The 14,901-nt window shown below is 37.4% G+C and overlaps 1 protein-coding gene across 1 annotated transcript in view; it reads left to right on the forward strand.

Annotated features, from left to right (window-relative positions):
* LOC134546339 (hemicentin-1-like) overlaps positions 1–14,901 on the forward strand; it is a 345,137-nt gene that overhangs the window by 69,029 nt on the left and 261,207 nt on the right. Inside the window, exons 6-7 of the mRNA XM_063389116.1 lie at positions 9,107–9,179; positions 12,207–12,351. Coding sequence (XP_063245186.1) covers positions 9,107–9,179; positions 12,207–12,351 — 218 coding nt within the window. The remainder of the gene's footprint in view (positions 1–9,106; positions 9,180–12,206; positions 12,352–14,901) is intronic.

The following is a 14,901-nucleotide window of genomic DNA, read 5'->3' on the forward strand; positions in this document are numbered from 1 at the left end:
GAAGTGGTTCCAGAAAGTACTTTACGTATGCTGGATTATGATTTCACTGGAGTTTTACGTGTACTGAGTTGGAAGGCTAGTGATGAGATGTATGCATGTCTTGAGCAAAACATATGAGTGTCGCAGCATTCTGCAAGCTTGCAATTCCCGCGCGAGGGGTCAATGTTCATTTGCAGGTGATGGTAGGCGTGTCTCGATCGAGAAGTCTCTGCCTCTATCATTGAGAATTTTTTTTTGCGGTTGGCGTGCTTGAATTTATGTACTTTTGACTAGTCGTACGTGAATAAGTTTAAATTCGTATGCATTGAAACATATTTCTCTACATGAGGTAATAAAAATACATAGATGCTACATTGACTGAGATAGGTATCGAACACATGGTTCTTACCCTATGAGTGACTAGCACTTGTTTGACCTATCTCCACTAACCCTCGTTTACTTTGTGATATAGATGGGACATGGCTGTTTTCAGACAGATTATGGTTAAAATGTCTTGGACAAAGTGTCCTTTGTAGAAATTACTATGTGTGGTAATTATTTTAGTCCAAGTGGTAATTTAATAAAACACGTAAAAATAGCGTGAAGGTTTTTCTAATGTGTAAACAAATTAATGATAGGATGAATTTGTATGTAGAAATGGTGGTATACTACATCTCTTGAAGAACACTGCATGGTATATATAATGAAAGACTCTTGGGCTCAAGAAACTATACCTACTATAGGTGGAAAGGATGATACGGTTTCCAAGATTAAATGAAAGGAACTTTGATGATTTTTTTTTCTATATACTACAATTATTTAATTGAGTTTGTGATGATGGGTTGAAGGATTAAATAATAAAACTGGACTCATAGGCTTTTACAGAAAATGAGAGTGGAGCTCACAAGATCATAGATTGTGGTAAATCACTGACAACTGAAATGTGGAAACGATATCATAAAATGAGTTATATTGATGCAGCTCATGACAATATTGATGACAGCTATGATGATGATTTACATCTGTGATAGTGACACGGACGCGGAGATTTAAAGACAAATAATATTATGAATATAGAAAAGATGGAAGCCTTAGCACGCCGATCGTGACGAGAAACAAATATTGAAGGTTGTTGATGGTATCGGGAAGACTGAAACTAATGAAGGTATCAACACTGTGAAAAGTGAGAATACATTCAAGCCTATATTTAGCAGATCCTCCATACTTTGTATAAATGGTGGACTCCTGAAATGGAAGCATACAGGCGATGAAGACACTTCGACATCAACGATATTGAGTTCTTGCAGTAATCTGGGTGAAGACGTTGTCTTCTACGGTGATTGCTACAGTGACTCTGAGGCTGTTTACAAAGGCATAGACTGTGATGCAGAACCTAAAGCTGACAAGATCGAAGAATGTGGTGGTGTCCTGAGACCGAAGCGATGGAAACGTCGTGTTAATTAAATAAATCTGATCAAGCTTGTGATGATCGCTGGCTAGATGATGAAAGTAACCCTGAGGATGGTGTTAAAACGGAAGACACCAGAGATCATAATATTTATAATAAACAAGCAATGAAGATGGTGGCAGAAGAGATTGATTCCACATCATGGAAAGATCCAAAAATATTGGTTGACCGGCTAAGACTGATGGTGGCATCTGTTCGTAGAGGAAACTACTTGCATATTGTGGAAGTATCGCCCATACTGTAAGAAATTCGGAACGCTGGCTACATTCAATAATCATTTGATTAACTGTCATGTGTGTACTAATGAAAAATAAAATGAATTATTTATATTTAAAAAAAGTATGATTTATTTCTTGTATCCTGATTTCCAAATAAGCCTGTGTTTCCGCTACTGTATGTGTGATCATTCCGTTTCCTGTGTGTACTGTGTGTACGTTCCGATTTCCTGTGTGTACATTTCGTTTTCCTGTTTGTACATTTCGTTTTCCTGTTTGTACATTTCGTTTTCCTGTTTGTACATTTCGTTTTCCTGTTTGTACATTTCGTTTTCCTGTTTGTACATTTCGTTTTCCTGTTTGTACATTTCGTTTTCCTGTTTGTACATTTCGTTTTCCTGTTTGTACATTTCGTTTTCCTGTGTGTACATTTCGTTTTCCTGTTTGTACATTTCGTTTTCCTGTTTGTACATTTCGTTTTCCTGTTTGTACTTTTCGTTTTCCTGTGTGTACTTTTCGTTTTCCTGTGTGTACATTACGTTTTCCTGTGTGTACATTACGTTTTCCTGTGTGTTCTGTGTGTACATTGCGTGTTGGAGCCGAGTAGACTTGTATCCATGTAGCTTCATAGACATTTAGTTTCGTAGCCATGCGGTCTTTTAGTCATGCAGTCTCAGCCATGTTTAACTCGGAACCAGCTAGATCCTTTTAGACTCGTAGCCTTGTAGCCTCGTAGTCTCTTAGACTCGTAGCATTGTGGCCCAATATCATTGGAGCTGTTGAAAGAAAAGGTAGTTGGGGCATTTGGAGCTGTTGGAGCCATTTGGAGGCTGTTGGAGCATTTGGAGGCTGTTGGAGCATTTGGAGCTAAGAAGTAGTCGTTGCACGTCTATGCAAAGCTAAATGTTTATAAGTTTTCTGGCTTTCGCAAGTGATTCTGTAGTAGGATAGAAATTGTGTAATAAATATTATGTTTGTAAACGACTTTGTGGTGTTTTATTTCTCGAACCTTACGCTTTTCTGGTATTTAAATTAAATTTATTTTAGCTTCGTCCAGGATCGTGCCAAGGACCTTAGACGACCTAATTAATCAGTATATTGTTTGCAAATTTATTTAATGAATTTTTAACTTTTTCCTGAATTTTTAGTTTAATTATTACGAATTTTCAATATGGTGGTCTTGATGGCTTATAGGATGATGGTAGTAGAGGTTTTAAAGTCTCTTTAAGAATGTTGAACGTGGCTTATTGAAGTTATTATTTTTTCATAAAATTAAACATTATTGCAACGATCGAGGATCTAACCAAGGACTGGAGCGGATCGAATCGATATGTTAATTAATGAGTGATTTTTTTGATGAATTTTGGATTTTTTCCCGCTTTTCTAGCTGCATTATTACATGATTTCAAGATGGCGTCCGAATTTCAAGATGGCGGGGGCACCTCGGTAATAAATGTTTACTGCACTGTAGCGGGTTAGAATGAAATTATCCAGATGGAAATGTACTCTATAATATGAGTACACACACAAGATGACGTACTCCAGCAGGTGGTAGCTCCTGGTAGCATCTACTGAACATTAAATGTCGGGTCCATGATGGTCGACAAGGACAAAGTCAAACTTCAAAGTCAAGGTCAAATTTCAAGGTGAAGGTTAAATTTCAAAGTCAAGGTCAAATTTCAAAGTCAAGGTCAAATTTCAAGGTGAAGGTCAAATTTCAAGGTGAAGGTCAAATTTCAAGGTGAAGGTCAAATTTCAAGGTCAAGGTCAAATTTCAAGGTCAAGGTCAAATTTCAAGGTCAAGGTCAAATTTCAAGGTCAATGTCAAATATCAAGGTCAAATTTCAAGGTCAAGGTCAAATTTCAAGGTCAAGGTCAAATTTCAAGGTCAAGGTCAAATTTCAAGGTCAAGGTCAAATTTCAAGGTCAAGGTCAAATTTCAAGGTAAGGGTAAAATTTCAAGGTCAAGGTCAAATTTCAAGGTCAAGGTCAATTTTCAAGGTCAAGGTCAAATATCAAGGTCAAGGTCAAAGGTCAATGTCAATGGTGTGGTGACCAGATAATTATACTAACATGGTATCGGCACACTCTAGCCGACGAAAACAAGATGGTGGTATCCAGCGTATGAAGACAAGATGGCGGACATGGCGTTATATCAGCTGACGATATATGAACCTTGGTATTGGTGACGGTAGATCGGTCTGTAGGTGGCTTCTGTGGAGGAAGGATCTGATGTTTTTTTTATTTTTGCCCTCGCCGGTTTTGAACCAAGGATGGGAATCGATATAATCAATCATTATATTTATTGTCAATTTATTTAATGAATTTTGAACTTTTTCCCGCATCTCTAGCATAAAAATTATGGATTTTCAAGATGGCGGCCAAATGACAAGATGGTAGGTCTGTCTCGAACAGGTGGTGCTATTATTACTTTAAATTAAAAAAAATTACAAGTCCAAATATGCATGTTATTTTTATATATACCTTATTTAATCTTCGGTCTGGTAAATGTCTCGATGGCCGAGCGGTTAAAGGCGTATGTTTTCCAACCTAGAGATCAGAGCTGCGATGGTTCGAATCACAGCGTTTCCAATATATTTTTCATAAAAAATTAAATTTAAAATGTCGATAAGGTTCATAATAGCTATGGTAGGTAATGGAACATCGACCTTATGTGATGAGACAGAGCGACGCTGGCGCTATCTAGGAACAAACAACAGAAACAAAGTCGACGGTATCCAAGATGGCGGCCCTCAGTGGAACAGAAAAAAGTCAAGAGCGACGCTGGTTCTATCTAGGAACAAACAACAGAAACAAAGTCGACGGTATCCAAAATGGCGGCCCCCAGTGGAACAGAAAAAAATCAAGAGCGACGCTGGCACTATCTAGGAACAAACAACAGAAACAGAGTCGCCGGTATCCAAGATGGCGGCCTCCAGTGGAACAGAAAAAAAATTCGTTAAAATCGGATAATAAATAAAAAAGTTAAAGATGGCGACCGTAACGAAAATTGCAACGGTGACGTCATCATTCAAAATGGCGGAAAACACATCACCGGAATTTTCTAGAACACAATGACGTCATCCAAAATGGCGGATCCAAGATGGCAGATCCAAAATGGCCGCTGTGATCTACTTGTCCCGTTACGTTATGTCCCGTTACGATGTGTCCCGTTACGCTGTATCCCGTTACGCCTGCTGCACGCACGAAAAAGTGTCACGTTATGCACATTGTCACGTTACACTCGTCCAAGATGACCGCCGTGACGTCACAATTCAAGATGGCCGCCGTGATGTCACAATCCAAGATGGCCGCCGTGACGTCACAATACAAGATGGCGGTCGGCACCAAGCACCACCGCCTGGCGCCTGATCTCGGAGCCCCATTTACATACTACTAATCACCCCTGTCGACGAAACTTAAAAGTCAATAAAAAAGAATAATTATTACTTAATTTATTTGGGCGTTTAATTAGAGACTAAATGAAATTAATTCTAAATAAATCCGTCTCGTATTTCTTGGCAGAGTGACCATGAAGCCACTACTCTTTGACGGAGAAACATGGCTGCCTTCCCGCAGAGGTTCTGATCGTGTAAGCCGAACCCAAGGTGGCAGGTCAAGAGCGCTTTGACGGCAGATAACGGTTTGTTTGCATGTTCAGTGCAGTCGCAGACTTCGTGATGCCGTGTGGGCCGTGGGCTGGTTGTTGATAGTTTGGTAATTTAATTACTAATTAGTCTTAAGAAGGCTTTAGAAAATGCGCTTTCACCGAGTTAGATTTCATACGTGAATATATTCCAAGTTTGGCCGACATGCTGATAATATTGTCCAGTAAACACTTCTAGCCAAACTCATAAACGTACTTTTCTCTATCATAAGTATAAATACTTTGTAAATATATCTCAGATGAATACGTATTATTTGTTTTATTTTTTAAAATAATAAAGTAAGAATGAAAAAAAAACAAGGAGACTAAGGGCGCGGTTACACGGGACCCTGAACTACTTCAGGTGAACATGTTTAAGTAAACACGTTTACGAACCTGAAAGTGTACGGTTACACGGTAGTTGCTGAAAAGTGTGTTCAGCTCTAAAACCGATTGTCTTATGTCAACGAATGACTGTGTTGTTGATATTCTCTATTTTGTATTTAGAAAACGCGGGATTTTCTCACTTACTTATACAGTATTATCAGCAGAAATATGTGTTTTAATATTGCTCAATTTTTTTTTACAAATCGGGAATTCAAACAACATGCACAGAAAAAATTTTAAACTTGTTTTTTATTTTTTTTTGAGCGAGAGTACCTATCTCAGTTTTAAGAAAATTAAGGTCAGGATCAATTTAAAACAAAATATATATAATTACATGTTGAATTTTTTTGTTGCATTCGGTAAAATATTACTCGAACTTGTGCCAGGAACACTTTTCATCTTGAATTTCTGCAAAGCACTGTTTATATTCTAAACAGCCAATCAGAGACTAATGTAGAAGATATGTCGATCTGAACTACTTTGCCAACCTGTTTAAGTTAAATGGGAAATGGCCTCGAACGAAAAATGTTCAGACTGTGTGTAACCGCACTCAACAGCTGAACATGTTCACCTGAAGTAGTTCAGACTCCCGTGTAACCGCGCCCTTAATAACCTGTTTCATCTGGAACGTTCTGAAAACGTTTTGGAACATTGTATAAACTTCTGGAACATTTTGGAAACTTAAAGTATATAACATCCTAAATGTTCTCCATATTTCAAAAAAATCAAAGAAACATTTTCTCATACTCCATCAGCGAATATGTTTAGAATGCTTTTAACTCAAAGCATACAGCGTTGAATAACTAAGAACGAATTTCATACTATGCCTAATAAGGTAGTTAGGAATTTATTTGTTACCCAAACACTATATTTAATCCCTTGCACTAATAAGTCGTATAAAAAGTCGTACAAAATTTGTGTTGGATCAAGGTTGGTGATATTTAAAAGTCTTACAGTAATTTGAAAATAATTTGATAGTGTACTTAGAAAGGAAGTTATAATATTTTTTTTTTTAAATTTCAACTTCAAGTTGTTCAACTTCTTGCAGTAATAGGTCTCATCAAAAATTGTTTCAGCCAAAACTAATTTAAATGGATTAATGAAGGAGTTATAAACATGTTGTCATCCAACCCCCGTTTTTCTATCCTTTACAGTTATGTTTGGTCGTATCAAAGATTTATTCATACAAAACGTTTTTGGTATTACTCTATCGAGTTATAATAACTTCATACGGATGTGATATTTCCTATATAAACTTTTTTTATATTTTCCCCGTATCTACCCTTTTGGTCGGATTTCGTCCGTTAGCGAACTTGTCCAAGATATTCCATTTCTTTGTTTTATGTATCATTTTGGAAGTGAATTGTGCAAAATAACGGTAGTTATCGAGTCTCTAAAAATTTTTTTATAAATAAATTACTTTGAGATGACGATAGTTTTTGTATCTGTGGACCATGAAACGAAAAACTGTAACAAATCTTCCGGATGTTGCACCGTGTTAACGGCTACAATTGGTAGTCTTTCTTCGAAATCTGCCTAAAAACGATAAATAGAACAGGTAAAAAAGTTGGAAGGACAAAATATTTTCTTAAAATTAAAGTGGAATTTCATAGTTTTTTTATAAATATATAAGATCAAATAAATATATATATATAAAAGATTAAGTTAAAAACATTTTTATTATTTATACATATTTTATGATTTTAAACAAAGCATACCCCTTATGAATTTCATTATTCTCTGTTACTGTTACATTTGATGGCAAAGATGTTAGCTTTATTGTTCGAGATAAAAATTAAGTACCCAGAATGAATGGTTAAAGTCGGACAAATGGAGACAGGCACGTGCGATTTAGTTAGAGCTGTGCTAAGTTAGTGTAACGTCTGAACAGCCATTATATTATCAATGTCACCTCTTCATCAACAAAATAAACGCTCATAAAAAACCTTATGGCTATACTCCGAAAGCTGGTAATTAATTTGGAAAATATAACCCGAGAAATAAAAAAGAGTAAGAATATTACTCTTAGCACGGAGAGTTTTGTAGAATGTTCGTGAAATCTATACACATACATATATACATATATTACTGACTTAACCATTGATCCTATAAACATAAAATTTGGAGGAATGATTTCCGATAAATATTGGCAGACACCAAAGTGGAATTTTATAAAATTAAAGCTGTATAAAATTAAAGAGGTGAAGTGGGGATCCAGGTTTTGTGTTAAGACAATTTTTTGAGATAATAAATCTCATGAAAAAATGTAAAATTAAAAAATTCGAACTTTTTTAAAATAAGCCACTAAGGGATTGAAATGAGGGCGCAAAGTTTGTAAAATATAAATAAATATTAAGCTTAGAAAAGTAAAACATAGCTAAGCTACGTAACATGAAAGAGAAACAAAAAAAAATGTGTATTTGAAAGTAAATATTTCAATTTAATATTGTTACGATTTAATGTAGGGGGAAACTACTGGGTCCGTAAGGGATAGCCAAATTATGTTTACTTCAAAATTTATTGATTACTAATAATTTCTACATTAATAATAAATAATCTTACTTAAAAATGCCTAATCACCAATCACTCACACTTAAAAATGTTTATTCTCAAGTCACTCAATGTTTGTCAAGTTCCGCAGTTCGCACTCCTCTCTGTCGTCAAAACTCGTCGCGGGACTCACGCGGCACTCCTCACGGAACTCTCGCCGCACTCTCACGGAACTCTCACCGCACCCCTCGCAGAACTCACCACGGAACTCACGCAGCACATCCCGCGGAACCCTGTCGCCAAGCTCTCACCGCACCCGCAGCACTCATGGCACTCACCGTCGCGGCACTCTGTCGCCCCAAAAACTCCATGGAGGCCGGCGTCCCTGCTTAAGTAGTCTGTGGCGCCCTTCTCGAACTGACGAGAGCAGCTGTCTCGAGTCACGTCATCCCGCGCCGACCGGACGCCCGAAGCGTCGAGAATAGCGTTGATCGTTCACGCGGTGGCCCGCGGAATTCCCAAGGCCGCTCAGCGATAGATAACACGCCGAGGAACGATGTCGCGCGGGGTTTGGAGGGGGAGGGTGGTAGCGACGACCCTTGTCAACCGGCCAGCACGCGTGGTATGCCTTACCACAGTGGACGGCACATGACACGGCGCGTGACGCTAGTGGCCTGGGAGGGCCACTAGCCAGCTCCGAACCTGGCGCGCGTCGCAGTCCTGTCTGCGTTCGTAACATTACATACTTCCAATGAAAAATATAATGCAATTATGAATTCGAAAAAAAGTCAATAAGCATAGAAAAACAAATAATTAGTTGATTAAATCATTATGTAATATTTCATGTTCGTAATAAACCTTTGGGATAAGCCAAGGTTTTATGCCTATAATGTTAATATTGTTATTTTATTGGTTTTTCAGGTGAATGGCTTTGATAAAGAAGGTTATCCCATCAAGAGACTATCTCCTACGGCAATTACCAGCCAGGACCCAGGTAATGTTCCCAGTAAACATGTTTTATGAAACTATCAATTCAGATATACTGGGAAAAGTGGTTACTGCTCTGTTAGAAATTACAAGTAATTCTACAGACTTACCAACTAATAATATAGCTTGAAATAAAGGAAATGTTCTTCGTATTCAATTTAATTGGATTTTCTTATAGACTATGCCATATGCAGACTATGTTACGTTGCAAACAGGGTAAAAAGGTCCTTTGGAGAATGATATGTATTAGTTTTATCTGTGGACTTAGGAAGCTCTTGAAGGTTTTTTCAACATTCCCATATTCTTGAGTTAGTTTTCAAAAGTAATAAACTCAGTATTCGTAAATTAATGTAACATTCCGCAGATTTGCGCAGATACTAGGATATTTTTTGTAAACAGCGGTCTTCATAATTTTAACAGCGAGTCGTAGCTTTCAAACTTTGTCCTTTACTTGAGCGCAATAAGGAGACGCACAGTCTTAAGGCTAGGTCTCACTCGCTATGTGGATTTTTTTTCGTTCTTTCATTCTTACTTTTATTTAAGTGCTATTTATAAAAAAATGTTAACTCGAGACCTCTGCCAGAAATATTTCCTGCAGATCTTTCACTAAGTGATTATCTGTTGAAAATATTTGTGGCAGAACAACAAATGCAAGGGAGGCGTCGAGTTAAAATTTTATAAATAACTCGTAAATATAAGTTGTTACGAAAAAGAAAAAAAAGAAAGAAAATCATGCGGTGCGCAGAGCTTCAGGAAAAACAACGCGATTTGAATACTATTCAATATATCCGAGTGGGGTCTGTTTACAAAAATCATTTAAGAATTCACTGAGGACCAAAAAGTACTTTTGATTTCGAATTAAGTTTTTAAACTTTATTTTTCTAACAGTTAAAATGGCTAAAAGACGTGTTTTCAGAGTAATTTTTAGGCGTAAAACAGCTTGCACAGATTCTTGAAAGCAATTAAGGGACTTGCATTACACCTTTACTTCATTTCAATCCCATATAATGTTACGGCCACGGCTCAAATTTCACAGCTGTCCTATGGACGACGAGAAGACTGCGCACCAGTTCACAGTATAGCGCTTAGAGGCGACACCACGCTAGAAGCACCAGCGAGCGTCGTACTTATCATCCCGTCTCACTAACACACATACACCCCTGATTAGAAGGGCCTCTTAAGCTTGTGGAAACGTATTACATATCAGTCACCTAGTCAGACGCATGGACAATCCGCTTTCGTCGTGCATATTTGGCTTTTTTACCATTTTTTATTATTAACTAGCTTTCTTGTATGTCTGTTCGGGTGGAATTTTGTAATAGATTTTAAACTAACTTCCCGATGAGCTAGATACTTGAAATTTGGACCATAGCTCAGAAGTGGATGACAATGCATGAAAATGTGAAAAAGAAGAAAAACGAAAAGGAGGATATAAAGATGAAAAAAAGAAAAAGACAAAAACAAAAAAAAGGAGAACAAAATAGCAGAAATAAAATATGAAGAAGAATTACGTTCACTATATTTGATGTATTTATTATTGGTAAGTAGATATGACATTTTTCTATTTCAGATATAACAAGAAGAAAAAAAGACAGAAATAAATCTGACATTTATCGCATGTCTCTGTAATGACGTCATCAAAGTATTTAATATCAATTCCAAAATTTCATTCACATAACCCTAAAAAGCAAATAATAATAGGTAATATATATTTTTTTAATATACCATGTTTTTATAACGGACTAAAAAGTATAAAATAATTTCTCTAATCCTTATGAAGGATAAAACCATATACAGATTTCTAACTTTTTCTAAATAATCCTAAAAATTCATTTTTGGCAACTTTTGATAGATATTAAAATACTTGTAAGATTGGAAACGAAAAACATGGGGCACATGCAATGCATAACTATAAAGAGTGTAGAGAGTAGCTATCAATAAAATAACTTAATTATCGGTTCACATTATTTGCGGTGCAATAAAATTGTTAGTTGAGCTATTAATGCATCAATTATCTGCTGCATGCGCCCCATGTTTTTCGTTTCCAATCTTACAAGTATTTTAATGGCTATCAAAAGTTGCCAAGTATAAATTTTCAGGATAATTTAGAAAAAGTTAGAAATCTGTATATGTTTTATCCTTCCTAAGGATTAGAGAAATTATTTTATACTTTTTAGTCCGTTATAAAAACATGGTACATTAATTTTTATTTTATTTTATTATTATTTTTCTTTTTTGTTGCTGTGAAAGTAAATGGTTGGTTAGGTTAGGTCAGGTATGTTACATAAATAAATTCTAGCAAATATCAGTTCCTCGTTTTTTTTTTTCTCGCATGCCTAGGTAATGGAGTCCATACAGGTTTTAACTAGACCCAACGATTTAAATCTATTTTTAAGATAGGGGAGTAAGTCATGGCTCAATCATGGGCCTCGAAAGGATATATTTTTAGGGGGGGAGGGGGGACGTGAATTGATTTAGTTGTTGAGGAATATCCATCCCCTGGAAAAAAAAAAAGGGGGGGGGGTGTCCGGGGGTCCTCCCCCGGGAAAATTTGGGATTTGAAGGTGCAAAAAGGTGGTTTTTAGGCATTTTTCTTTCCTAAATATTCTGATTATAGTTGGTTGCAATATATAATTTATTTTTTATAAAAAAATATTTTCAGAGAACAAATTTGTTAAAACACAGTTAACATATCTGCTGGTGCTATATCCACAAAAAATCATTAATTTAAACATCAGGAGTAATATTATAGGAGGGGACGAAATTGAAGACTTTTATTATTGGGGGAGACGTGTCCCCCCCCCCCCCCCTTCCGGTGGCGACGCCCATGGCTCAATCGCTGCCATGGCTTGCCAATCCCCTCACAAAGCACACGATGCATGCGACTATTTCCATGCATGACTAGGAGTGTAGCTCTTCGGCCTGAGACGCACCTAGGTCTCGTCCCGAACAAATACACTAGTTATAGTCAGGTTAGGAAATAAAAGGAGAAGCGTGGGCCGAGCCGTATGTGTGTGTTTGTTGACGGTTGCAGCGCCTCCGGTGGTGACCATCCAGCCGCGCACGGCCGGCTGGATCGGCGATCCCGCCGTGCTCAAGTGCCACGTGGAGTCCTTGGTGCCCTTCAAGGTCATGTGGTTCAAGGACGGCAGTCCCGTCAGCGGCTTCATCACCTACCAGTGAGTGCCGCTCCCCACTCCCCACGCCGCCCGCCCAGCCAGGGGCGTGTTCGCTGGTGCTTCCAGAGCGCGGTGTCTCTGAACTGGCGCACAGACTTCTCGTCGTGCACAGGCCAACTTTGTAACCATTGCATTATATGGTGGAGAAATTGAGATAAAGGTGTTATGCAAGGCCCTTGGGTACTTTCAAGAATCTCTACTGATTCTGAAAATACATGTCTTAGCCTATTTTCAGTCTTCTAAAAATACAGTTTTAAGAACGAAACACTGGGGTAGAACTATTCATCCACCCTCAGCGTATTCTTATATGTTTTTCGTAAACATACACCACTCTGATATTTTGATATTTTGATCGGTTTTTATATTGCGTGTTTTTGTTGTTTAATTTGTCACATCGTTTGTGTGTCCAGATAGGCGGGGCCCTGAATCACGTGATACAGTGTGAAGTCTTTCACCCAGCTCATTTGGGAACATGGTCATGCCCGATTGACGATTTTTTTTTTGGGCTATCGAAGATCAAAATAGTTTAAACGGTGATACCAAGTGTGAAAATGAGTAGAGTAAAGTAGTATATAATAGTTCCTCCGGCGCATGGCGTCGGAGTGTGAAGCTGGAGCATATGTCCGCCATCTGGGATTGTGACATCACATTGGCCATCTTGGATGACCTTGACCTTTGACCATGACCCCGGCGGCCATCTTGAATACACCATCCTGTATTCCGCCATCCTGGATAGTGCCATTTTAAATTTTGTCACATCCGTCATTTTGTTTTCCGCCATCTTGGTTTCGAGAAATTTTTGGAAATTTTGAATAATGACATCGCCGTTGCAATTTTCGTTACGGCCGCCACCTTTAAAATCCATAATTATTATCAGAAAATTGTAAAATACATAAAAATTATTTGAAAACAAATTGAATAATATTTTAACTAAAAAACATACATTATGGAACTCTGAGTCCTCGGTTCGAACCCGGTAAGGACAAAAAAAATATAGCGACGGATCCTTCCTCGACAGAGGCCACCGAAGTACTGACCTCCCACCACTAATACTAATGTATATATTACAGTAGTTAGTATGATGTCATGTCCGCCATCTTGTTTTCGTCTACTGGAGGCCACCATCTTGGATTATGACATCACAGCAGTCATTTTGTTTTCGTCTTCTGGATACCGCCATCTTGGATTATGACATTAGAGACACCATCTTGTTTTCTTCTGCTGTAGGTAGCTATCTGTATTTTCAGTACTTGCTACCAGGAGCACTAGTGTCACATACTGTCCGCGTCAGGAAAGGTGGCACTTCTCTCCGCGGGGGTGAGGGGTCATGCCGGAGAGAGGGGAAGTGACTCCCCGCATATACCTGCGTCTGTAGTCTGCAACCTACAAACATTGTTCCCTCACAGCAGTTCAACAGTGGTAGTCTGTTACGATGGATGAGTCTGCTGGGGGCCCTCCCCCGGAAAATAAACAACTATTTTAAGGATCAAAATGGTGATATAGTTGTATTGGGTGCCTAGCTATTTATATTGTAAACACCAAATATAATTAAATATTAAATATGACGTTTGTTTTAGTGAATATGTGAAAAATAAATAAACTTTATTTTAATTAATCCAAAAATCCTCTCCACCTATATTAACGGGGGTTTTCGGCATAGAAAGGCCGCCTACTTAAGCCCAATATATACGTTCATTAAACACAAAGAACCGATGGAAAATCAGGTGTATGTTCGTATGTGTCCGAATTGTAGTTTGTGCTGAAATTGATTCGTGAAAACTGTCCAGTTTCTATTTAAGTATGTTTGTTTTATTAAGGGAGTAGTTTCCTAGATTTAATAATTTTATAATTATTACTCAGCAATTAATATTTATGGCTTAATCTTGAAATTTGGTGGTAATCATGACACAGTAAAGTACTTATCAGACCTTTTGAATTTGAAATGAGTTGCCTGTCATCCATATTATTTGTTGAGGGACTGAAATTATTGACTTATTAGAATATACCTAATTAGGATCATGCAGGTCATAAAATGATTTGATATTAACAAAATAGTACTTAAAATTACTGTTAAAACGTGATGTATGTATACTTAACCTAGTTTGAAAATATCGGATATAAAAATATAGTATAATGGCGAAATCTCAACCAATTCATGAAAGTAAGAAAACTACCCCCTTAAAGCTAACTTGTTGATTCTAATTTAAATTAACATGTTTTTGCAGGCAAAGAAAGACTGTAAAAATTGACGACAGTTTTGATAGAAGAGTTATTCGAGATACAATTCACGAATTCTATATTGTGAAAAAGGTTGTGCCAACAGTCAACAAGCTATTACCAATTCTTAAAGAAAAGATCGGCTGGATTTGGAGCAAATCGTCATTGCGCCGACTTCTGCAGAAAATGGATTTCGTGTGGAGGAAAACCCAAGACAAACGTGTAGTACTCCTTGAACGAGCTGATATCATTCGTTGGCGGTCAAAATACCTTACTTAAATGAAGCAAATTAGAAAAGATGGAAAAGAAATATTTTTCCTTGATGAAACCTGG

Source organism: Bacillus rossius, chromosome 1, assembly GCF_032445375.1.
Source record: "Bacillus rossius redtenbacheri isolate Brsri chromosome 1, Brsri_v3, whole genome shotgun sequence".
Taxonomy (NCBI): Eukaryota; Metazoa; Arthropoda; class Insecta; order Phasmatodea; family Bacillidae; genus Bacillus; species Bacillus rossius.